Source organism: Onychostruthus taczanowskii, unplaced genomic scaffold, assembly GCF_017590055.1.
Source record: "Onychostruthus taczanowskii isolate IOZ18803 unplaced genomic scaffold, ASM1759005v1 scaffold70, whole genome shotgun sequence".
NCBI classification, from domain to species: domain Eukaryota; kingdom Metazoa; phylum Chordata; class Aves; order Passeriformes; family Passeridae; genus Onychostruthus; species Onychostruthus taczanowskii.
Genome location: NW_024504787.1, coordinates 935,783 through 960,331, shown reverse-complemented (window position 1 = coordinate 960,331; position 24,549 = coordinate 935,783). Strand labels below are relative to the sequence as shown.

Below are 24,549 nucleotides of genomic sequence, written 5' to 3'. Positions count from 1 at the left end.
TGTTTTGTCTGACAACAGCTTTTTCAAACTTGCTACTTTGACTACTATGCCTTCAATAAAACAAATAAAGATGGCTATTCCTGTCACATTTGTTGAGTCTCCTATATAAGAACACCAACAATAAGCAGGGAATGCAACAAGCCCACATCAGCTTGTATGGACAGTTTTTTGCCCCATCACAAAGGTTTGAAGCCAAAGAAACAACCAACAAAAACAAAAAAAAAAATCACAAAAACAACCAAACCCAGAATGCAACCCAAACTAAGCATATTTGCAGAATGTATCAACACTTCCGCAATAAGATAAATGTTTTTCTTGCCACTGAGAGATAATTTGAGTCTGTAAACCTTGAAGAGCTTTTCTGTTCACAAGACACTTAATGGTGCTCTCAACTTCTTACAAACACCAACTGCAACAAGGAACCAAGGTTGTGTTTACATCAGTTCTAAATAACATATAGTTTGACATATTAGAAATCTCAGAAGTGCTTCAGTGCTAGCACAAACCTAGCAACAACCTATCCTCACCTGCTGCCAAAAGGAATTGTGCAAGTATTTCACTGAAGTTCTTTCCACTTTCCCAAACAATTCATATGTCCGTCTCACACAATCAGATGCCAAGATGGGAATTGCTTACTCCAGGTACCAAAAGGAATCAACCCTTAGCAAGTGAGCTTGTTATCCAGCTTTCAGTTTAATGACAAGATGAACTGTATTTCAACAGGCCCCAGGTTACTAATAACACACCTCCTGGCAGAGACTGAGGAACACAGGAGTGAGGGGAGGGGAACACACAAGAGAACCTCTTCCAGGCAGAAAACAGAAATGGGCAAACACATTCAAGAGTCCCGTGGCAGGCAGATGGGGCATAACATATACACAAACAAACCTTTGGCATTGGAGCAATGCAGCTACAAGCTCATAAGAAGTCTTGCACTACTTGCTGATGGTCTGCAACTCCCCTGGCTGCCAGCCAGCTGGCCTTCCTTCATAACTCATTTCAAAAGCTATCAAAAGCCCAGGACCACTCTACCTGCCCACTTACACATCTGCAAAGTCCTGTGAGCCTGCAGACTTCCTCCTCTGAAAGATTCCCCAGGGTCCCATGCAGTAGTGTAACCATTATGTCAAGCTCTTCAGAGCTCATTAATTGAGTGTAATTGTGTCTACGATGTGAAAAAAACATCCTGATATGAAAAGCACATGCCGTGGCACGGCATCAAACCCTCACAGACTGCTTTCCTTACAGAAATAATTTAATGTCAGCAAAGCTAATTTGACGGAGATGTTTCTTTGCAGAATATCTGGACTTTACACAAGATGAGCACCTCCTCCCTGCAGCTTAGTGTCGAGAGCAGGCTATAAAACCAGCCTCGGAGAAGGTCCTGCGGCTCCACAGCGCGTGTAACTTCACACCCAGCCCCTGCAGCTCCGCCATCCCCGGGGAGCATCGCTCCCGCAGCTCCCAGCGCGGGCTGGGCACGAACACCGCCCGATTCCTCCACAGACCTCACCTACCTTGGAAAAGTCAATTAAAAGACCAACCACCCTCAGCGCCCACAAGCGGGCTCCCCAGTCCCCCCGCCGCTTCCCGCTCGTCCCCGGGCCATTCCCGTGCGCGGCGGCGGGAGAACACCCCGGGATGCTCCGGGAGGAGCGGCGTTTCCATCGCGGCAGCAGCGGAGCCGCCCGCCTGCCCCCGCCCGCTTCTGCTACCGACGGCGCTCGGGGACACACCGGGGGAGGAGGAGGATGAGGAGGAGGACGACGAGGAGGGGGAGAGGACGGGGAGGGGGAAGGATAAGAGGATGGCCCGGGATGACACAGCAGCGGCCCCGGGCCCGCCGAGGATGGCGGCAGCGCCCAGGACACCCCGTTATATAACGGCGGCACCGCCGCGCCCGCAGCGCCGACACCCGGGGGCGTGTGCGCGACCCCCTCGGCACCGGGGTCATTTCAACCCGGGCACAGCGCGGCCCCGCCCGCCCGCCCCTCACCAGCGGCTGCATCTCGGCGCGCACGGCGGGCACCTGGAACCGGTCTATCTCCTCCATCATCTTGGCGGCGGCGCCGAGCGCGGCGGGCGGAGCACGGGGAGCAGGGCGGGCGGGCGCGGACGGCTCCTCAGGCGCCGAGAGGGGACAGCGACAGCGACAATGACAACGACACCGCCCGCGGCTGCGGCTGCCTCATCGCCGCCGCCGCCGTGACTCAGCCGCGCCGCTTCCGGGTCCGGCCACCGCCCCGCCCCTTCTGAATATTCATGAAGGGCGGGGCCACTGTTCCTCGCTCGGGGCCCGGATGCTGGGTTCCGCTGCCCCGCCATATTTGAATATTCATGAGGGGCGGGAGAGCTGTCATCGGTGGCCGAACGGTGGTCTCCCTGCGGCCCCGCCTTCTTTTGCATAGTCATTCGAGGGCACGACTGCTACAACCCGTTTTGTGCTCGGTCACTACGTTCCCCGAGGCCTGCCCCCACTTCATTGAATATGCATGAGTGGGAGTGGCCTCGAGCATCAGGTCGAGGCCCAGCTGCTAGGTTTCCCATGGCCCGCCCCTATTTGAATATTCATCAAGGGGCGGGGCCCGCCGTCACTCTCTCTGGGTCGCGGCGCTCTATTTGCAGCGGCAGCTGGGATGTACCATTTCCTCTCTCGAGGGGAGAGCGGGTGGGATGGGGGAATGGCCGGGTCCATCCGCCGCTTCCGGCGCGTTGCCATGGCTGCCGCCATCAACTTCCGGCGTGCCGGGAGGGAGCAGGATTGCGGCGAGGGGCGTCCGCTGCAGTGAGGGACGGCCATGCCCCCCAAGGCGGCCGACAAGCGCCGGCAGGTAAGGGCTTGCCGCACTCCCGAGGTGGCAGCGCCGTGGTGACGTCACACCACGCACAGTGACGTCACACCGGGATGGCGTCACTGCGGCTCCTCGCGGGAGGCGGCGGCCCACCAGAGGGGAGGTCGCTGTGCAGCCCCGCTGTGACCCTCTTGCCCTCGGCTCCTCCTCTGAGCTCTATCCTTGGTGTGACACCAGCGATGACGTCACCGTTCCCCAAACCGCCACCCCGTGACGTCACTGCGTGCAGCACAGATCATTCCCTCCGGGTTCACAGAACCACGGGATCATCAGGGCAGGAAGGGACTCCCGGAGATCACCCAGTCCAACCCCCCTGCCAAGGCAGGGCCACCTGGAGCAGGTGACACGGGAGCAAATCCAGCTGGGGTTTGAGTGTCTCCGGAGAGGGAAACTCTGCAACCTCCCTGGGCAGCTGTTCAGTGCTCTGCCACCCTCGGCATAAAGTAGTTCTTCCGCAAGCTGAGGTGGAGCTCCTTGTTTGGACACTGCTCCTTGCCCTGTCACTGGGTACCACTGAAAAGAGTTTGGCACCATCCCCTTGTCACCCACCTTTGATATATTTATATACATTAATGAAATCCCCTCTCAGTCTCCTCCAGGCTGAACAGGGCCAGCAGTGCATGAGGACATGCAGTGTATCCTCATAAAGAGATGCTCCAGACCCCAGATCATCCCTATGGCCTCTGCTGGACCCTCTCCAGTATCTCCTTGTTTTCCTTGTGCTGAGGAGCCCAGAAGGGGACAGAGCACTCCAGATGTGCCTCACCAGGGCTGCGCAGAGGGGCAGGATCACCTTCCTTGACCTGCTGGCCACCTGATGCACCACAGGACGTCACTGGCAGCACAGGCGCACTGTGGGCTCATAGTCACCTTGTCACCTGCCAATACACCCAGGCCCTACTAAGCCGAGCTGAGGGGTTGAAGTGATAGCTCGGGTGGGCCCGCAGAGCTGTAACCCACGGGGCTGGGTGTGGCAGTGCAGTCAGCACAGCCCTCGTGGCCCTGTTGAGTCCTGGCTGCATCATATTGTGTCGTGCTGTCCCTTCAGCTGCCCATGACTCCCTGAGGGCTCTGTGGCATTACACTGCTGTTCAAACCAGCCTGTCCCAAAGCTGCAGCACCCCCCACTCTGTCACCATGCTGTTCAGTCCTGTGACACTACAAAGTCCTCAGACACTGTCAGGCTATTTCATCACTCTTCCAATATATAGCACCCCTTCCAAGGCAGGTCCTAATGCACTCAAGGTGTCTCCAGCCTGCCCAAGGATCTCCCAGAGACACTGAGTAGACAAGACAAAATTCTTTTCCCTACAGTATTTTTAAAAAATCTTTTAGTTATACCCAGCTGTGAGTTTTGTCTCTTTCCTTTTGCTTTGCTATTTGATCTTTGCTCAGCTCAAGCAATGAAGAGGAGTAATTTGCTACCCTTCCTGGCCCTCAGCTGCTGTGGGGTCTCTGTCTGTGAGACCTCACTGTAGTCCTTTGGGCTCTGTGTAGACATGTCTTCATACATCCTCTTTTAGGATAAAAAACTCAGATTAATTTGAGTAATTCCTGGATCTTGTCTGCTACTGGAGTATAAAAGTGTTTAATTTAAAAGCAGATGGTCGCCTGCCTGATAAAACCCTTTTATTAACAGTTTTAGGTCATTCCCAACACTTGATGTTAGGGTTGGTGGAAGGAGGGTTAGCAGGCATGTAAGCAAGAGTGAGAGAATCACTCTGACGTTCCTAATCCCCTAGCAAGTACTAAAAAGTATCAAGATACAAAGGGCTTTATAAAGTTTTCAAAGACCACAAACTCAGAATCACAACCCACATCCAGTCCTAGATAATAAAGATGTTTATGCTAAAATTGTAAAAAAACCATTAATAATGATGCATACTAAACTGGGGATGAAATGCTTGCTCTGAATTTCAGTTTCTTTTATTTTATGAGTTTTCACAAAAATATTTTCAATCATTTTCAATAACCATTATCTCAATACTCTGAAATGGAAAGACTTTGATTGACATGTTGTTTGAAAAACTTAATGTGCTGTAAAGGCATTCCTTTTATTTTAAAGCTCTTGAGACATCATAAACTGTTTAAACTCTGAGGATGTTTGGCTTTTCACATAACTTTCATCACAATAACTTAAAAGCCAATAATTTTAACTTGTCCTGCATTACATTTCCCATATTTGCCTTGAGTTTGTTAAATCTGATTTCTGTTTCACATCCTTTTATCTGCTAGAATATTCTTGCGATGGAGGAATTGTGTGGTTGACTGCCTCTGAGTCCAGAGGCTTTTGCCTCATTTTCTCTGACTCAGAGTACAGATGACATCTCAGTGGCTTTGGGAGTATGGGGGGTGAATGCCTTTGTGCTACTCACTGCCCAGCCAGGGCCTGATGTTTGATATCTACTTGGCCATAGTGGCCACTGTAAAACTAATTGGTGGGTCAAGGTTTAGATTCCAATTCTTGACAAGAATTCTTCTGTAGTATTATGCTCTTTTCCCCTGTCCCTGTGCTTTTTATTTCTCTGCTTTTTATATATTGCTTTATTCTGCTCTGCCTCTTAGGTTTTTCACTGCTGACTGCTTTCACTTTAAAAATTTTCCTCCTGAGATTGTTCTCAAAGCTGGGATACTTACCTGTATGCCTGCTCCATTTTACCATGTATCACTTCCAGTTCCTCCTCTGCTTTCATGACTCCATGCTCTTCACATGCTTAGTGATGAATTCTTGTTTTGTTACTTCTTGTCCTTATGTGGGGGTTGTCTGCTCGTCTTCTGTGCCTGTCTTGTATCTGCATTATCCTCTATCATCAGTTTCTTGTTTTATTTCAATCTTTTTTCTTTATCCAGATGATTTCTGCCTCCAGCTCTATCTCCAGCCACGTGGGTGAAAATATGTCAAAGTTGGGCTGATCATAAGAATTAAAGTGTGGTGTTCTGGGTGAATTACTTGACTTGACCAAGCCTTGTTTATAAATGCCTGTAGGCTTTCATATGTTTCTGTACATTAATAAAAAATTTTAGTGTTTCAATATTCAGAGTCTTAACATAGTGCTGTATGTCTGGATCTTTGTGCTTCCAATGCAGCTTTGGAAATAACACCTTTGTATGTTCTATACTTCAATAGCACCATTCCTTTCATATCTGAAATATGTTATGCACAATTGAGCTCAGCAACTTTTTGTAGGGATGTGGAATTATGGAAAGGCATAAACCAACTTTCCTGCATCACACTGAAGGGAATGGGTGCCTCAGATTCTCAGCTTTCCTAAAAAATTAGGTCTTCAGCATGGCAAGCAGAACACCCAGAAGGTGATGTTGACAGCAGAGATGTGTGGCATGTGCCTGGGCATGCAGAAAGTCTTGGGGCAGGGAACAGCACCCTGTTGGTCTTGTGTCAGTGCTGTGTGTGGTCCTGGGTGATGAGAGAAAGTGGCCAGTGATTTTGAGGTTGTTATTTTGAACGTGTTTGACTGGTTGGAAGTGTTTTTTTCAGATTTCCATGTCTGTGCTGGGTTGCTCAAGGAAAATCCTTGATTCAGCTGTGTTGAGCACCCTGTGCTAGTGTGTACCTCTTTGGCAGCACCCACCTCAAGGAGAAGCAAGATCTTGTTATGGTCCCTTAGAAGATCTTGCATACATTTAGTATTTAACATACAAAACCAGACTGTTCAATCTTAACAGTTAGGGTTAACCCCACTGCAGGAACAGATCACTTAAGCAATGTTAAGAAAGGGTCTGAATTAGGACAGAGAGGCATTTCTTTTTACTTTTGTGGTCTTGCACACCCAGTGACATGGAAACAGCTTCTTTGCTGTTCAGCAAGTCATAAAAGAAAGAAATAGACCTCTTCCCCATATACAGAAAATAATGAGACACACTTTACTTTTCTTGTATTTTCTTATATTCTATTTTTTTTTCTTCCCCTGGGAAGGCTTTTAAAGGTGCTTACTTGTTCTAACACATGCATTGAAATATCCATGGAGTATAAAGTAAATATTCCATTTAGTGTTGCTCAGAAAACATTAGAGAATGTATTGGCAAATAGTTCTTAAATTGGCATCCCTAGTGTGTGCAAATAAATATCTGCTGCAGGGCAGGCTGGAAGTGACTTTGTTTCCATGCTGTGATTTCTTGCTCCTTGTGCCAACTGGTGGTTTACTATGGAGTTTGCTAATATTCAAAACAGGAATAAAAAGCTAGCAGGAAACTTATAAAATTGTTTTACAGAAGTTCCAGGCTTAGCTGTCATAATGTCTCTACCTCTTTCTTTTAGAATCCAACAAGCACATTACTACCTTACAAGTTACATTACATTTTCCCCACAATTCTAGTTAATCTCTGTGCTGTGCTGTAGAGGAAGTAGAAATTACTGTCTCTGCTCAGAAAGATGAACTAAACTTAACAGGAGTGTTCTGTGATTGCTTGTAGCCTGATTGCATTATGGTGACAGCTAGCATGGGGAGCAGAAAGGCTGCAGGAATGTCTCTTTAATGATGTTAAAAAAATATAGTCCAGGTTTGTAATTTGCCCTGATGAGTGTTTCATTAATATGTAATCAATTTTCAGCTCTTGGAAAATTACGTTAATATGAACTGACACTTCAGCTTGTCAGAGTGACCAACCTGCATCATCCCTGCTACTGAGTGAGCTCTCTGGTATTTTAGGCTGGATCTGTGAGTCTAGGTCTACTTGTCCATCCTTATGCTTCTCAAGGAGTCACTGAATAGTGGTGTCTGGCTCATCACCATGCAGTGACCCATTACAAGATCTAGTCTGAAAGGGGCAGTTTAATCTGGCAGTATGGGAGAAGGATGTACTAGTCAGCAAAGGCTGTAGTGACAGCCCTTGTCCTGGATGGCAGCACAGCACATGTGGTAGCAATCATTGCATCTCCTGCTTGGATAGACAGGACTGGCCTTGAGACTGAACCTGAGGAATAGACACATTTTTCCAGGAGGATTTCTACTCTCACTAATTCAGGATTCATCCTGATTTTAAGTGAACACTGTCTCTTGAGAGTGAATCTTTGCTTCCTAGGTCACCAGGATGATTTAGTTACCACCAGAATTGCCACTGACAAGTCAGAGGATTTGTGCAGCAAAATAAAATATTTGAAAAGCAGGGCTCTGGAAAAAGCAGTTCAGAAGGAAATAGACTAGGAAAAAGCTTCAGAGATTTTGATATTCAGTCAAGAATACTGAATAGCAATAGGTAAAGGTAGTCCTGTCTGTTTTGTATACATTCAGTTAATGAGTCTCAGATCAGCAATTAGTGATTGTCATGCCGTCAGAAGAAGTCAGAGCAATATGAAAAAAAATGTAGATAGTGTAAACAAGAAGAACAAGACCTGAATGTATGGCTGAGTGTGATTTTTTTTTTTTATTTTCTTCATTGCAGGATAATCTGGTAACATTACTAGGGAGTTGAGGGCAAATTTTCTATTAAACATTGCAAGTTTTTGATGGTTGCCCTCACTATCTTTTTCTGTTAGGATGCAGAAATATTATACCTCTTATGAAATGCCAGCCTAGTAGGGCTTTCTTTTAAAACTTCTTTTTCATTTACAGCAATGGTCTTTAGAAAGTAACAAGTAGTTTCTTCTTATTTTTGTTTTCCTCTTTTATGACTACTATATATCAAATTTTTTTAACGAAAATTTAAATATATATAACCCAGACATCTTTCCCAAAATACAGTTGGAAATGCTTGTTGGATAGCTGAGCAGCAGGAAGACTTCCTGCTGAAGGACTTGATTTTGCAGCTATTTGTACCTCTTGGTGGCTTGTCTGCCATGCTTGTCTGTACCTCCCATAGAGGGAGCTGTCAGAAGGGAAAGAAATATTAAATGGCATTTAAAACATCACTTGTCATCTGTTTCCTCTTTTCATTTTTATTATCCTGTTGGATTGTGGTATCCTTGGTGTAGTCTATAGTCAATTTGTCTTGTAGACTGGCCCAGGGAAGAATTCCTAGGTGCTGATATCATACACACTGTGGAAGAAAGATCCAGAAAGAAACAGTAACTTGGGGTTTCTGCAGCCTTCATTTAAGTACGGTGACTGTTACGGGCTTCTAATATCTTTTTGCTGTTGGAAGTGTGACAATCTGTTAATTTATTTAATGTATGATAGTCGTCAGAGTAAAACATGATTAGCCTCCATTAATTCTGAATCTGGCATTTTTCTCTGGAGCACTTGAGCATCTCCCAGAGTGGTCAGAGTCGCGATGGTGACCTGGAGGTGAGAAACTCCGTAATGCCTCCTGCCTGTTCCTTAGTTCCCTAGCAACCATGTCTGCTTTTTTTTTTTTTCCCCTAATATAAATTCCTCATGATTATTCACACTCCTCTTCTCATTAATTAATGTTATTATTAAAGCTAGGGATAGGAGCACATTTATTAGGAAGGTTTAGGAAGACAGTTGATTTTTTTTTCCTGTAGCAAAACCATCTTTAGTTTATCTAGAATTTGCTAAAATGTAACTATTTGGATTAATTAGTTCTTTGTTGGATGTCTGACTTAAGCTTTGGATTACAAAAAGCCCCCACCACTCTAGATGCTGAACAATATAAACCAATAATCTATAGCAACATAACCTGGGAGGACTGAAGTGCGGCAGGAAACCTACAAAAAACAAAGTGTGTGACTATGGAATTAAGCTGTGTATCATAATGCCTGTGCCCAATGGAATGAAATGAATGTTTCCCTGGCAACCTTAATTCTCACATTTTCTAAGTTCTGAATGCTTCCCTTTGAGATGTTAATAATAGTCAGTTAACTTTTTTTTCCCCTATAGCTAATGTGATGCACAAAACTGTGCTTGAATTTTAAACATGCATATGAAGGCAGGTTATTGTAAACACCTTACTAGTGAATATTGAATATACAACCATTATGTTGATTTGCAGTTATAATTTATTTTTTATTTGTATTGCAGATGTGGTCGTGAATTCTCCCCTATTGTATGAACACTGTGATATATTTAGGTAGCTGTCAGAGCAAAAGGATTACATTTTTAATCGTAGTTTATGGGTAATGCATTGTTACAGTAAAAAGAAGAATGAGGAAGCCATGATGGTAGGACACAAACTACCTAGGTGATATTGAAGACTTTTTACAGCTAATGTGGCAGAGAGAACTTGTAAGAAAAGGTATGAAAAAGGAAAGTGTTCTGGATTTGGAAAGATTTACAGAGAGCGGGAGCTTGCAAAAAAAAAAAAAAAACAGCAAAAGAACAAAGCACAGATACACCAATAAAAAGGGATGTCAGGACTGCCCTTTTCATCAAGCAGCACAGTAGTATTGTCTGTGCTATTACCTGAATTAGGAAACATGGTAAAATATTTTGTATTCTTGACTGACTTGTGTTTACTCCCCCGCTTGCTTCTTGTGATAGTTTTAAACAGGTGTACTAGTTTTGATGACCTTCACCTACTGCTAATATTGCCAAAATACCAGGATCTCATCTTTCCTTATCTTATTTTTTCATCTTTGTGCCACCTTCCAGCTGGGTTCCAAAAGTTTGAGATACTTTGGGATGAACATTCTGCAGCATAGGTGGCAGTAGCTGGAACAATGCTTGCAGAGCAAAGTATGTCTTTGTTTTTTATGCTGACTTCTGTAGAGTACTGAGTCAAGTGGAGCTAGAGTCTCTACCTTCCCTTGCGAGAGTCCAGAATACCCAGCAAAAAAGTCATTCAACTTTTGTTGTTGAAGTAGGCCTCTGCATTGTGTTTTATCTGGGCAGGAAACAAGAGTTTTGCTGAACAGTGCCAGAATAAGCTAAGGACCAACTCCTTCCTAGACTGCTCCAGGTATGGCTGTCCTGCCTTTGTGGAGCACATATGGAAGAAAGGCCCATACCCACACTGATCTCTGTCTGCTGGCTCCCATCCTCCCACTTCAGGTTTATCTTATCTTTGGCATGGGCTGTGTCCATGCAGTGCAGCATTTGACCAAGGATCTGTGTCATAACGAAGTCGTTCTAAAGCATAACTGTTCAGGTTGAATGGAGTGGTTGGAACTTCTTCAGTTCAAAATACCAGACATAATAATTTTATGTAATGTCAGTCATGTGCTTGCTCCCTGCTCTAGGGAACTCCTTGGTTTAATTCCAGAGAGCCCCAAAGCAAGCTGTCACAGTCAGCAAGTAGAGGCTGGTAGGAAAGTGGGCATGAAGCATGGAGAAGGCTGGTATGTCTCACTGACAGATGAAATGAAACCTCTTCCTTGAACACCCTCTCCCAGTTACACACAACAGCCATCCTTTGATAAAGGTTAAAACATGCATAGGATCAAAGCTAAGACTTTCAGAGCCTGGCTCTGTATTTTGCAATAGTCTGTAAATGTTGTTGCACTCAAAATCTTGTTTATGGGCAAAGAGAAGGCAAAACTTATAAAACTAAAAATTTAGTGTCAGTGTGACTGAAATTTTAGTCTAAACATTATCATCTTTAAAGGTGTATTCATTAAAGAAAATAAGAAATACTTCAGTGGAAAAAAAAAAAATCATTAACTGTGATACTGCAGTTAAAGTTGCTGCATAAAACTTCCCAGTTTCCACCTCTTTTGTAGTATTGTGCTTACCATTCTTCCAGTGCTCTGATTCCTGAAGTTGATGGTTTGATTTTGCTGTTGGTAGTAGTGTTGGTGGGAATGTTATGATAAGTTGTCAGCAACTGGAGACCTTCATTGGGGAGGATTAAGATGTCCATTTTGATGGTTTCTTCTTCACCTGAAGTTTATTTTATATGCTAGCTAATGGATTTTCACATTTCCCTTTTTCTATTGGTCTGGTTCTCCACATTACACCTGATATTGCTTCATGTGGTGCTTTTTCAGTGCGCTAGATACTATATTTTTCCCTTCTTTGCTACACCTAAACCAAATTTTCTTCAGTTCTGCTGTCTGCAGATCTGCAATTCTCTAACTGGCCAGTGGTTAAATGCTTACAGCAGTGGGGTCTGTGATGATGATACTTGGGTATGTGCTCCATGTCTTATCATCCCCTGCCTGTACTCCTCTGTGCCATATTCTGAGTCTCCTCAGGGTCTCTCTATCATACCAGGCCTGTACTGCATCATTAAATTCCACTTGTAAAACCATGACAGTAGCAGACAAAGACAAGGTAAATAGAGCCAACTAGCCACAGGTCCCTGGTTGATTAGAAAAATTGTTAATGCTCTACTCTACAAACTCTTTATGGTAGGGGAAGCAGACCAGGGTGCACTCATAGCTGTAGCTTTTCTTTAGTCATGTTTAGATTTTAATACTGGTGCAGATATTTATTCACAGGTGGCTCTTTGGGTTATGTTAATTGAAATCTGTGCAACTGCTAAAACCAATTATCCTCAGATCGCCTTGGTAATGCCTTTGCTAATGGATAAATCCTTTTGTAGACCCGTTTACAAAGGATAATAGTAAGTAGACTTCATTTCATGTTTAAATTTAAGAATCTGATTTTGATTTGGATCTGAATAAAACTGCTCTGAAAACCTGTTTAAGTCACTTGAATTCACACATAACAGGGTCCTTGTCAGAGTGAACCCTTTGTTGCCCATTGCCAAGCAATCACACAGGGGAGACAGATCAGCTGCATGATCCAGTCGTCTCAGTAGTGGTTGTGACACAGGACCTCTTAGCCTCTCTGCTCTGCAATCAGCCCGTGGTGGAACTATAAGGAAAATGTTATAACTTCTATTTTCTCCACCTTTTCATCACAAAAATTTTTATTTCGAAGTAAGGCATATTTTCTAAGCACAGAAATGTGTTATTCTGCTTGTTTTTCATGAGTTTTAATATCTTATGGAATAAAGATAATTCCTAATGCCTTGTTAGTAACAGCAGTTTTATGTGTCTTAGCTTATACAAAGAGAAATAACATAGAGACACTGTCTCACATTTTTAATGAACTTTGTTCTCCTCTGAAAATATTTATTTTCTGAGTTCTTATTGTCAAGACTTAACAAGTAATGGGGCTTGATGAACAATGCTTTGGGATTCTGGGTCGAAGTCTTTCTAGCTGCTTAATTGTTTAATACATAGAAAGTAGGTGGTGGAAGTGAATATTAAATTTTCATAATGAGGAGGAATCGTGAGGGGAGTGTACAAATCTCTGCGGAGGCTTGTGTTCCTGAAAGTCTTCTTAAGACATATGGAAGACAAGAGGAAGAATAGAGGTTGTAATAACATGGGGCTTTCCAGAAGAAGAAGAAGGAAAACCAGGTGAGAGAAACAAATAGCAGACTTAAAAAGCAAGCAGTTGTCCTTTGCATTACCATGTAGTTGTACTGCTGGAGTCCTTGCTGTGGAAGTTGTGCATGCTAAAAATGTGCCTAGATTCCAAAATCACAGAATAAATTTGTGGAGAAAACGATTCACTGATACGGAATAGAAAGGATCGCATTTCTGGTTCAAGTCGCTGTGGCAAGCTAAGAGGTCGCCCTGGAGAGAACAGAATGGATACTTTCTTTTGAACAGTGTTAGTGAGAGATACTTGGCTAGGTGGACCTTTGATCTGAGCTGAAAGGCACACTCTAATGTTCTTCTGAAGAAAATCAATCAGCCCTTGGGAACTTGCTCTCCCACCCCTTCGTTTTCCTTCCCTCTTGTCTAGTATCCCCTTCTTTTCTGTCACAAAGTCAAACACTTTTTTCTAAGTTACTCCTCTGCCTTTTTCATCCATACCGTCAAATGTCATTTGTGATCCATCCTGAAGCTGTTCTTGCCAAGGTTTCTAATGTTGTTTCCTTTGCTCGATTTACCAGCTCTCTGCCTTCCTTCAGGGTTCATGGTCCTGTCTGTCTTAAAAGGATCCTCTTCATTTCCTCTCCCACTTTCTGTTAAATTTTCACAAGTCTTGGTCAGTGGTGCCCTTCTGTTATTTATTGACTTTGGGTAGGTAGTGTCCCTCTGTAGGGCACCCTATAAACAACTGTTTAATTGTTTTCCTTAAAGCCTGTCATAATATTTTTTCTGTGCTTTCGTGTGTTCAGGGGGGTTGACAGTGGTTCATTTCCCAGCTGTTCATCAATGTTTTCCATGTTTTCTCAGGCTCATGACTTTGTGGGTGTGGATCTAATGTCTTTGGGCTCACTGTGCCATGCAAGCACTTAAAACAGGGGCAGCCTTTTAGTGTGTTTGGCCAAGGCACTGAAATGTGTGTATGACATTTGGGTGTATGACAGACTAGGACAGGATGGTAGTGTTGTACTAGGACAGAGCCTGGCATTTTTTCATTCTGAAAAATCACTGTCTTGTGTTGTGAAAGTGACTGGTTTTCTTTCAAATAATTTGTACACAGAATGCTAGCTTACTAAGCTTTTAAAACATTACATTGTAGCAAGCATCAAACTTTTATTCTGATTTGGTTAAATCCAGAAATAAGGTGCTTTGAAAGTTTATGTTGGATGTCTTCTCACTTTAGGGCCAAGGTGGACCTTCAGGAGGAAAGGCAGGAAAAGCTGGTAAAGGTGGACATAAAAAAAGGGTAAGATTCTCAAGTCTTAAAAAATTTTTTTCCTTTTTTCAGCTATGAGATGCAAAAAAAAAAAAAATAGTCTGAACAATAAGGGTTTTTTTTTTTTAATAAAGTTGGTAAAATATCAATTGATTTAGCAGTAAGAGGTTGCTGTAGGTTTCTACTGAGAAGAGAAATACACCAGCAAATTAGGACAAAAAGTATCACCTGGAACAAAAGCACAATTTGGGTAAAATACAATATGAAAAGATTAAATTAAGATGTTTGGGATGTGAATTCCAAAATACTAGCTGACTCAGACTGTGAGAGATCTGCCTGCTCAGTTTAGAAAATTCAAAGGCTAGCCCATACGCACTTAACAAAGAAATACAAGCTGATAATAACTCATGATAATGTTTTTACTATTGGGCAAATAAATTATTTGAATACCTTGATTTAATCTACCTTCCTCTTATTTAGCTCCACTGGGAAGGGTGGGAGATCCATGACAAGGATGGAAAAACAGTCTACATGCCTTTAAATAGACATATTGATAAAAAGCTTTTCACTTTCGTGGGACAAATCACAGTCTCATTAAATGTGCCTCTTTTCACCATTTAAAAATGGAAAGTTATTTACTTTTTAATGAAAATCATATATAAAAATGTTAAAACCACAATATTTCTTATCTGATTCACTGGGGAAAACAGCCACTGAACTAACTGGCATCAGATTGTGTGTGATAAATGTCCTGCAAGTAGGTGTTCATGTGGGGACCATTAAATCACAAACAACTACCCTGCAGTCATCGTCTCTTGTTCACCAGAGCACCTTGCCTTCCTTACAGCTTGTCTCATTTCAGCTCCCTTGGGTAAAGAAATAAGACTGCAGCCTGTGACTTTCCATGGGCTCTCGGAATATGCAAAATTCTCTGTTACTTTCAGCCACTGCACATTTCAACACAGCATTGTGCTTTTTACCTTTGTGGTACTCTGCAGGTAGCAAAGCATTGCTGGGTCCAGCCTCTATAGCTTCAGCCATAAGCTGTAATTATGCCTTGGACTCATCCTCAGCTTTGTATGGCTGTAAAGTTAGCAGGCCTGAGAGAACTGTATTTACAAAAATGATTGATTTATTTTAAATTGACTCATTACACAATTTGAACTGAGGGAGAAATTTTGCCTGGAGCAGTTAAGCACTTTAATCAGCAGTTTTGTGTTCTGACAGTTTTTTCTGTAAGGACAATTAATTGAAATTCATTCCTGCAGTGATTCATTTTCTTTTTAATGACCTTATATCATGACATCAACCCAGTGCTAGCCCAGGGAGAGCAGCAGTCTGTTGTTGGGAGAATGGAGACATGCTGGCCTTTGCAAGAAATTGGTTAACATTTCTCCAGGAGCCACATCTCTGCAGCTTTGTATTTCAAACTAAATTCTAAGAGTAGCCTATAAAATAACAAGTCAGGAGTAATTGCAGGTTCTTGGCTTGTGCCCTTGAGTAGTCCTTAAGTCCTGTAATACCCTTGGGTATTATGTGGTAAGGGAAACAGAATTGCCAACTTTTAACCTGAAATTGAAGTCGAATCACTTGAGTTTTGTTATTGGTGTTAATTCGGTTTTGTGCCAGGGCAGGAATTATCTTCAGACTGCAGCTCCTCCAACCCACTGAACTCCTGCTGGCAAGTGTAGCCATATGAAAATCTTCAGATTTTGGCCTGCCATTTGTGTTCTTCTGCTCTGCTCAAGGCAAAGATGGGTGGGAGAATGTTGTTTTTATCTCTTTGCTCTGTGCCTCAAGAAGTGCTGCTTTGCCAAGGAGCAAAGCTGTCGGAGTCTTGTTGCATTTCTGGGCTTGTCGTTCCGGTTCTAGGATGAAGATGACTTTCCTGAAACGGGAGAGGACTTGTCAACAAGGGCTGCAGTCAGATCCCCAGATCAGCTGGAGCTGACTGAAGCTGTGAGTAAAGCAATGCCTGTCTTGTCATGAGGTGTGTGTGAATCTCCATAAGCAGAAGCATACACACATCGGTTTTGGAGGAAATTCTGCAAGAGTGAAACTCCAGTACATGCTGAAGTACAATGTCTGCAGTACCATATGAAATGGCTTCAACAAGAAAAAGGGAGAATATGCTATGAAACCCAGTTCTGGGCTTAAAACACTGTATCTGCCTGGAGGTAATCCAAAAGTGGAAGTGGGGCTGGGGCATCACTCACTTAAGGAGGACCCAGAGCCCACCCATAGCTTTTCAGGTGCCTGTGTGCAATACACAGGACAGGGAAGTGTCCTACAATTTTATTGCTATTTCTTCTGTTGGTTCAGTAGCATTGCAATTGGTCACCCTTCCAATTGCACTTGTTTCTCTCTTCTCACTGCCTTATAAAACTCTCGCATTGTTCCCTGTCCTTAAGCACTGTGACAGGGGACCTTTATGTATATCCTCCAACTCAGGCACTAAAAATAGTTAGCAGTACGGTTTTTTTTCCACAGTGGTCAATCCTGAAAGTACTGCTACTAAGCTTATTGTTTATTTTTGTCAGTGTAAATTTTAAAGACACAAGTTGTCTGTCTCACCCTATAGTATGCAGTTAACATTTTTCAAGTGCTACCATATCTTAGATAAGAATTAAAATCAAGAAAGCCCATTGAAATACTGTGGTATGAAGCAGGATGACTGTTCTGGGTTCCACTCTGAGACAGGTTGGTCCCAAGCACTATTCTTGTGGTGGCATCAGCTGTATATGAGGTTTCTGCAGTGAACTGTGCATAAACATGGAGATTTTATTGCTGTACATTGTATTAGTAGTGAAGTTTTATTTACAATACTATTTTTTTCCATTCCAAAGGAATTAAAACAGGAAATTACACGTACCTTGACAGCTGATAATCCCCATATTCCCCAGGATATTGTCAGATTCAGCTTTAAAGTAAGTGTGACATGATATATAAAACTGGATTTTTTTTTTTTGGCAATTAATTGGTTTTGTGTTTTCCTTTGTTTTATAACCAGGTAAATTTTCTTTTAATCTGGCTACAACTTATTACATATTTACTGCCAATGGTTCTTAAAGGGTTTTTGTAGAGAGTAAAAGTCTAAAAGCATTGATTCATTTATTTAGAAGTAGGATATCACAATTACAGAACAAAATCTGTCAGTGAAGTTAATAATTGCACCTGATCTCAGGTAGTTACTTTTCCCATTTTGTGATGGTTAAAGGACAAAAGGCAAAGTCTGTAAGAATTATGTCTCAGCATCCACACTTGAAGATTGAATTGTAGGAGAGCTCAGAAATTTGTTTTGTGAAATTACACAAGCTTTATTTGTGATGAGTAGGAGTGAGCAACAGACAGCCAGAAGATATCCAGGAGTCACACCTTCACATTTATATGTGCAGGGCACACACTGCGTTACCCGGAGCAGCCTTCTGCTGCTACCATATACAGCCAGCAACACAGGCAGTTATGTGGGGAGGGTGCAGTGATGGTTTTGCCCTGAAAGAAAGGGAATGGAGACAGCTCCTCCAACTCTGGCATTGAATTATTCCCAGATTTAGGCAGGTGTCATGGTTTAATCCCAGCTGGCCACTAAACCCCACACAACAATTCCCTCATTCTCTCATGAGTAGTGAATGGTAGGACAGAGGAGAGAATCAGAGGAGTAGAAGTGAGAAAACTCGTGGGTTGAGATGAAGACAGTTTAATAGGGAAAGCAAAAGCTGTACAAAGCAGAACAAGGAATTAGTTCACAGCTTCATGCAGATGCTTAGCAATCCCTAGGAAAGCAGGGCTCCATGGCTCCATGCCACTTAATGGTTGCTTGATAAGATACACATCATCATTCCCCCCCCCCCCCCCCCCCCCCCCCCCATTCTTATTCTTCCCCCCAGCATTCTTTTTCCCCCAGATTTATATGCTAAGCATGGCACCATATGGTATGGAATATCCCTGGGGTCAGATGGGTGAGTTAGTGGTGAGGTGGGGCAGGGAACAGAGCTGTGCAAGTGCTGCTCAGCAACAACAAAAACAGCCGTGTTTTCAGCACTGTCTTCTGCACAAATCCAAAACACAGCCCCAAAATACAGAAGCTACTGTGAAGAAAATTATCCCTGTCAAAACCAACACCTAAGAGAAGAGAAAACCAAGGAAAATATTCCCAAGTCACCTCTGCGCTACTGTACTTGTTCGACCAACCATTACACGATTCCAGAGAAAGGAAATCAGACTTGTGGAATCAAAAAAGTCCTTCTCTTCCATTTGGAGCTGAAATTTATCACACTTATGGTATAAAGACAGGTGATCTTCAAATTCTCCACAATGACTGAAGTGATCTCAGTACTATGCTGTGATTGACATAGTAAAGCAAGTCAAAGTAAGCAAACTATTGAAGCATCTGTGTTCTTTGGTGGCTTCTAATTGCTTTTAGGTGCAGCTAGAAACTAAATTATACAGATTAAGCCGTTCTTTACTGTGAAGATAGTGAGGCACTGGAACAGGAATTACCCAGAAAAAATTATGGATTCTACAACCCTGAGAGTGTTCAAAGCCAGATTGGATGGGGCTTTAAGCAACCTGGGCTAGGGGAATATGTCCCTACCCAGTGCAGGGAGGTTGCAACCAGATGTTCTTTAAGATCCCTTCTAGCCTAAACCATTCCAGGATTCCATGATTCTGTGATTCTATGATTTTATTGGGTTTTACTTTTGTAGGAACGAGCATACAAGCTAGTGGACGATATGGATCATACAGCCATTCACTTCACTTTGAATGGATACTTGATACACAAAGATTCAGATGAAGGCAGACGCCAGAGTATCAGATCAAGCACTGAAGCAGGTAGCTTTATTGTCTGATATCACAATAATTTTTAGGTAGGCACTGGTTCCTCTTATTCAACATGATGGAATGATGATGCTGCATTACCATAGAATTAAACAGCTCCTACTGTGGCTTGCATGCCTGTTTGCAATCAAAATTTGAAAAATAATCAGCCAGGTGTTTGCTGCAGTCTAGAAAATGGTGTGTGTTTTTTGAGTCATTTGAATGCTAACACTGAAATTTTCAAAGTTACTTAGTGTCTTTTAAGCATCTTTCACTACCATTAGTTGGACATACATGTCTAAACTACCTAAACTATTTTGAAAGTTTCAGACATGATTTAAAGTATTAAAGGAGAAATATTTGGAATCTGGGTAATTTTTCAGGAAACTATCACATGCATGACCAATTCTTGATTTCTTACCAACACGTCTACTTTCAGACAATGTGAGATACAAACCCCTGAACTACTTGGACCTTTGATCTGAGCTACATTAACCAGAGACTGAAAGCTCTGTTGTTAGTAAATAATTCTACGTTTGAATTTTCAGCAGAAAGGATGTACTGCCTAGTGATTTTATTGTATTTCTGCTATTTGTGGAGGGAGAATTTCTGTTTAAATGGGTGTTCTGTCAGGGTGGTAATGTCAGGCACAATGGTAATGCTGGGTAAGCTGCTGAGAATAGTTTGCTTGGAGCTTCTGAGGGCCAGGGCCTCCTTTGTTTTACACTTAACAAGCTATGTATGATGATTTGAAGTAGGGCAAAGTGTTTAATGGGATTTTCAATGCCATGAAATCATGGATTTTTGGCAGTGTTTTTTGTAGATTCCAAACCAATTAGTTTCAAGTTGCTCTATGCTAGCATGGCTGCACAGTCAAGGCCATCATCGGAATGTAGACATCCATCATAGCCAAACAAGACTAGTATATTAATTTTTATCCATATAAATAAGAACAACTGTGTTATAACTTCTGTGTGCCTTGAAAACATTCTTAGTAGTTGTGCATAACTGCAGAAAATTCTGGAGGATAGAAAGGTCTGGAGCTGAAGGGATGCCCTGAAACAGAGTTACTCAGATCAGAAATGGGTTACAGAAGTTTGCTCTGAGTCAAAATATTTATTTTTTATTTCAGTTCATCCAGAAGTACTGCAGATGAATTCTAGAAATATCCTTGTGACCTTTTGTGGCTTTGAGCAAACAATTGTTCTCCAAAGTGGGGATTTGTTACTGTGTTGTCTAATGATACAGCATTAGGAAAGGATACATATGTATATCAAAGCTCCCAGAAGACAGAGGTCTGTAGAATATTGGATAAGATATCCCGTTATTCAGGGCTCATCCGTGTATCCTTTCTGTCATCAGAAGAGACTCCTGTTGAGGAGGAACAGGCTCCTGTGGAGGCAACTGAAGAGGCAACTGTAGGGGCAGAGGCTGAAGTTGAAGAACTCACAGAAGAAGCTGAGGTAATTCTCTACAGCCAGCTAAGAGCTGTCCGTTTTATTTTTAGTATTAGCTTTTAAATTACATTACTATAAAATTGGTTTGCTTCTGTAATTGATTATTTTATGTCTGAGATGTCAGTACTGTAGGTGAGAACCTGCAGGTTCTCCTGGGCATCCATTTTTTAGATGTAGAAGGCAAGTAGTGGGATCATACCAGATCTGTCTTTATCCAGATATTATATCAAAATAAAGTATAATCTGCTGGGATCTGGAATTTTCCTGGACAGTATATCCAGGAAAAACAAAACCAAAAAATCTGGAGAGAAAGCAGCAGGCATAACTGAATGAAAGAAGTAGTGGCTTGGTTTAAAGGCTGATAGGAAAGGAGTGCCTGTGAATGTTTGTTCTTATCCACACAGTGTTAGAATCCACAGTGTCAGAGTTTCAGGTGAAACTTGTTGTCTAGCAAGGAAATGAAAACACAGGGTAATGGGACTCTAGTAACAAAATCTTCTGGTCTCTGAATCCATTTTACCAAAGGCTACTGTGCTATATTATCTCTCTCATGTCAGGTATCTCTCTTATGTCAGGTTTTAAGGTAATTTCAGTTCCTGAATGTATATATTCTCATACAGGTATAATTTCAGAATCTCATTGATCTGAGTGCTGGAAGTCTCCTAATTTGCATGTTAAATATTGAATCTTCAGTAACAGTCTCCTTCACTAGGCAGCAGAAACCAGCAGTCTGAGAAGAAGGAAGGAGACAACTGATTCCTTCAGGGTGAAGTTACTGCTGTACTTTCTTGCAGGCTGAAGGAGAGGGAGAGGGAGGTCGAGAAGGAGAGGGAGAAGGAGAACAAGAAGCTGAAGCAGCTGAGGCAGCAGAGGCTGAAGAGCCTCCTCCCCCAAAAGCACCAGAAAGGAAGCTTGCAAACCAGTTCAACTTCATTGAGAGAGGTTCAACTACATACCACAATCCTCTGCGGGTATGTTGCTGTTTCCTTCAGTGACTTGGAGGATCTTTCCTTTGGGAGGGCATGTAGTTTTTGTCATATCCTGTGATCTGTCAATACTATTAGGAAAAAGGGTACAGTGGTTGTACATTTGGTGTAATGACAATGGTGACAGAAAATTTCTTGCCTCGTGAACTCTTGGACAACCTACAAAAAGTTTTGATGCTACTGTAAATCCTTAAACCTCTACTTGGATGTATTTCTCATGTCTATTTTCTCATCTGAAAAAAGTATGGAGCAATGTTAGGGTAGCAGCTGAGTACTTGGAATGTGTGAAAGCAGTTTCTGTTTGTCACTGTGCGCTTTTATGGTCTTGTACTTCAATTCTTATTAATGGAGCAGAGATATAGTAGATAAGATATCATCTCCATACATTAAAAGGACAAATGTTTTTGGGCTTGTATTAAGCTTGGGGACTAGAGTAACAAACTTATGTAAGTGTGACAAATCTCTACTTCTTGTACATGGTATATCTCCCTCCCACTCTGCATGCACTTTCCAGTAAGCACAGACCCAAACCCTTATGTTCCTTCCCTAAGCTTTTTGCTGAACCTACAGCCATTCCCTGTGAGCAAGTTTTCATGGGGCCTTCTCACTGAGCAATCATAGTGGTGTTGGCTCCTGACAGAGTGCTCAAAATGGAGCACTTGTATACACCAGGTATACAAGTTCCAGAAAATTATTTTGTTTCCCTTGCTACAATTGGAGTGTATATTTCCCCAAAGAGCCTATTGTCTTATAGCCATTACGCCTAGGGTTAGATGTCTTTACATATGAAGGACTTGGAGAGATACATGAGTTACGGTGCTGCTGCAGACAGAAGATCTCAGGAGAGTTTGTCCAGCAGTGGGGTGCTTGCTGTGAAATTTGAGCTAAGATTCTGCATCTTTCAAAAATCCCAGTGGAAGCCATGGAATTTCTTATTTCTTTGTTCCAAGATCTGAATATTCTCTTCTTCCCAATGATTATATTGGGAGAAGCTTGTGTGTCTCTGTATGATCCTGCCTTTGAAAGCAGAATATAGACCTTAAATAGCTGCATAGTACTGCTATATGCTAAACTGGATGTGCAGTTTCCACCTCTGAGATATATTCATTTCAGAGGTCAGTGAAATGCTACAGGCAGCTTCTTAAAATTTTTCTGACACAACAGTTTTTTGAAAGAAGATGCTGTTCTTTTAAGGGAACGTTTCAGAGAAATATATTAATTTATTTCAGAATGTTGATGTAAGGATGGTATATTATTTCAGTAGCATCAGATGAATTGACTCTGTTCAATTCTTTTGTTCTGATTGTTGTATCCAGGTGGCTTTTTAATATATAGGACAAAACTTTTCAAATTTGGTAGGATGTCATAACTGATTTGTACAGTGCCCTAGGAGTCATTTGGATATCAAGTTATTCATGCAGACTGTTTCCACAACTAGAGTGTGGCACTGCAGAGGCTTCAATGCTGAGATTATGCTTCTTCAAGCTTTTTTCTTTTCCAGGAGAGAGGATTGCAAACTGACCCTGCACCTTTTGAAACTTTCTCAGCCAATGTTAACCAGGTAAATCTATATCTATCTCCCTTTTATCTTTAAAGTTGTTTAGACTATAATTTGGAAATTGAGGTGTGAGAAAGTTTAAACCAAATTATTGTGTTTGCATTCCTTGCAGTGGAATGAATTCCTTTACTGTGGCTTTGGTCTCCCATTTGACTCTGACAGCAAACTAGTATGACCCTCTCTTCTGCCTTAATGGGTGAACTTGCTCATTGTTTATATTTCTAATGTTAGGTGTCTCAGTTTAGATGCTTTTCACTGGTTTATTTTTTGCCAGCCACCCTGACCTATCTGCTTTAGAGAGTCTTAAGTGATTTGGAGCAGGGAAACCACAGGGTGAGAATAGTTTTGGATTCAGCAAGAGGTGGGCTGCAGCCTGCAGGGTACTGGCTCCTCTAGGGATGTAGCTCTCTCTTGGAGTATTGTTAGGAATTTGGCATATGTGGCACTTGGGCTTTTACTCTGACTAATGTTTAGCAGTATGCACAAGCAGGTTTCTAAAGCCTGAAGCTGAACCAAGTGAGAACTACAGCATAAGGAACGTGGAAGACCTGTTGCAAGAGAATTAACTCTGCTTTATGTAGCAGAAATGTGCCTATCTATTCTTGGTGAAAGGCTCTGTAGCATTTTCTGTATGCCTTAAAAATGTAAAATAAAATATTTTGGTTGAAATTTCACACAAGAAATATGTTACAGCTTTCAGAGGAGAGGGAATCAGCCAATTCTGCTGATTAATTCTCAGATATTTGCAAAATGTAATTGTGTTTGTCACAGATATAAACTGTTATAAATTGTTTCAAACTAGTGTATCAAACTGTCATTGAAAACACCATTTTGTTACCAGTGAGTAGAGGAATGGGAGAAGACGCATAACATAATGGTAGCAATTTAAAAAATGCTGGCATAGGAGAATGATAGGAAGGGGAGTGGGGGTACCTCTGTCAGGTTAAAAACTATATTCTATTCCTGAACCTGAAATTACTGAGTAATTTGCCAGAGATCTTCCCTCCCTCCAGCTGGAGTTTTCTTCCATTTTTTTTCCTTACAATGAGATGTCCTGAGACTTAGAACAGAGATCTTTAAGATAATTAGCCCCTGATTAAGATTTTGCATTAAATGTTTGAAAGCTAAGAGGAAAGGTTTTCCTTTGATTTCTTTTTATATTGTTGAAATTTTCAGTGGGTCTAAAATAGTGATTTTATATAAACTCTTTTTTCCCCTCAGCTCTTTTTTCCTTTATGTTCTTTCTTATGCTCACAATTCCCTATTACAAACTTTTCTGTTCTACTCCTTCTCATACTTGTTTCATCTTCTTTGTCCTTTCCCTGATGTTTGGAACATCTTTCCATCTCATTTCTGCAAATTTACAACACAATACAGTTTGGTTCCAACCCCCCCCCCCCCACCCCCCCCCCCCGCCGC

At 42.2% G+C, this 24,549-nt stretch overlaps 2 protein-coding genes across 4 annotated transcripts in view; one reads left to right on the top strand and one right to left on the bottom strand.

The window, feature by feature from the left end:
* FAM219A (family with sequence similarity 219 member A) overlaps positions 1-2,234 on the bottom strand; it is a 92,414-nt gene extending 90,180 nt beyond the window's left edge. For 2 of the 3 annotated variants that reach the window (XM_041421939.1, XM_041421940.1), the window contains exon 1: positions 1,997-2,234. In XM_041421939.1, coding sequence (XP_041277873.1) covers positions 1,997-2,056 — 60 coding nt within the window. In that variant the 5' untranslated portion in view covers positions 2,057-2,234. The remainder of the gene's footprint in view (positions 1-1,996) is intronic. The other variant, XM_041421941.1, reaches the window with a different exon arrangement.
* A 564-nt stretch (positions 2,235-2,798) lies between these two features.
* The window catches only part of DNAI1 (dynein axonemal intermediate chain 1), a 136,322-nt gene continuing 114,571 nt past the window's right edge, over positions 2,799-24,549 (top strand). The window contains exons 1-8 of the mRNA XM_041422058.1: positions 2,799-2,831; positions 14,279-14,341; positions 16,184-16,270; positions 17,158-17,238; positions 19,018-19,144; positions 20,492-20,592; positions 21,381-21,557; positions 23,074-23,133. Of these exons, the coding sequence (XP_041277992.1) occupies positions 2,799-2,831; positions 14,279-14,341; positions 16,184-16,270; positions 17,158-17,238; positions 19,018-19,144; positions 20,492-20,592; positions 21,381-21,557; positions 23,074-23,133 (729 nt within the window). The remainder of the gene's footprint in view (positions 2,832-14,278; positions 14,342-16,183; positions 16,271-17,157; positions 17,239-19,017; positions 19,145-20,491; positions 20,593-21,380; positions 21,558-23,073; positions 23,134-24,549) is intronic.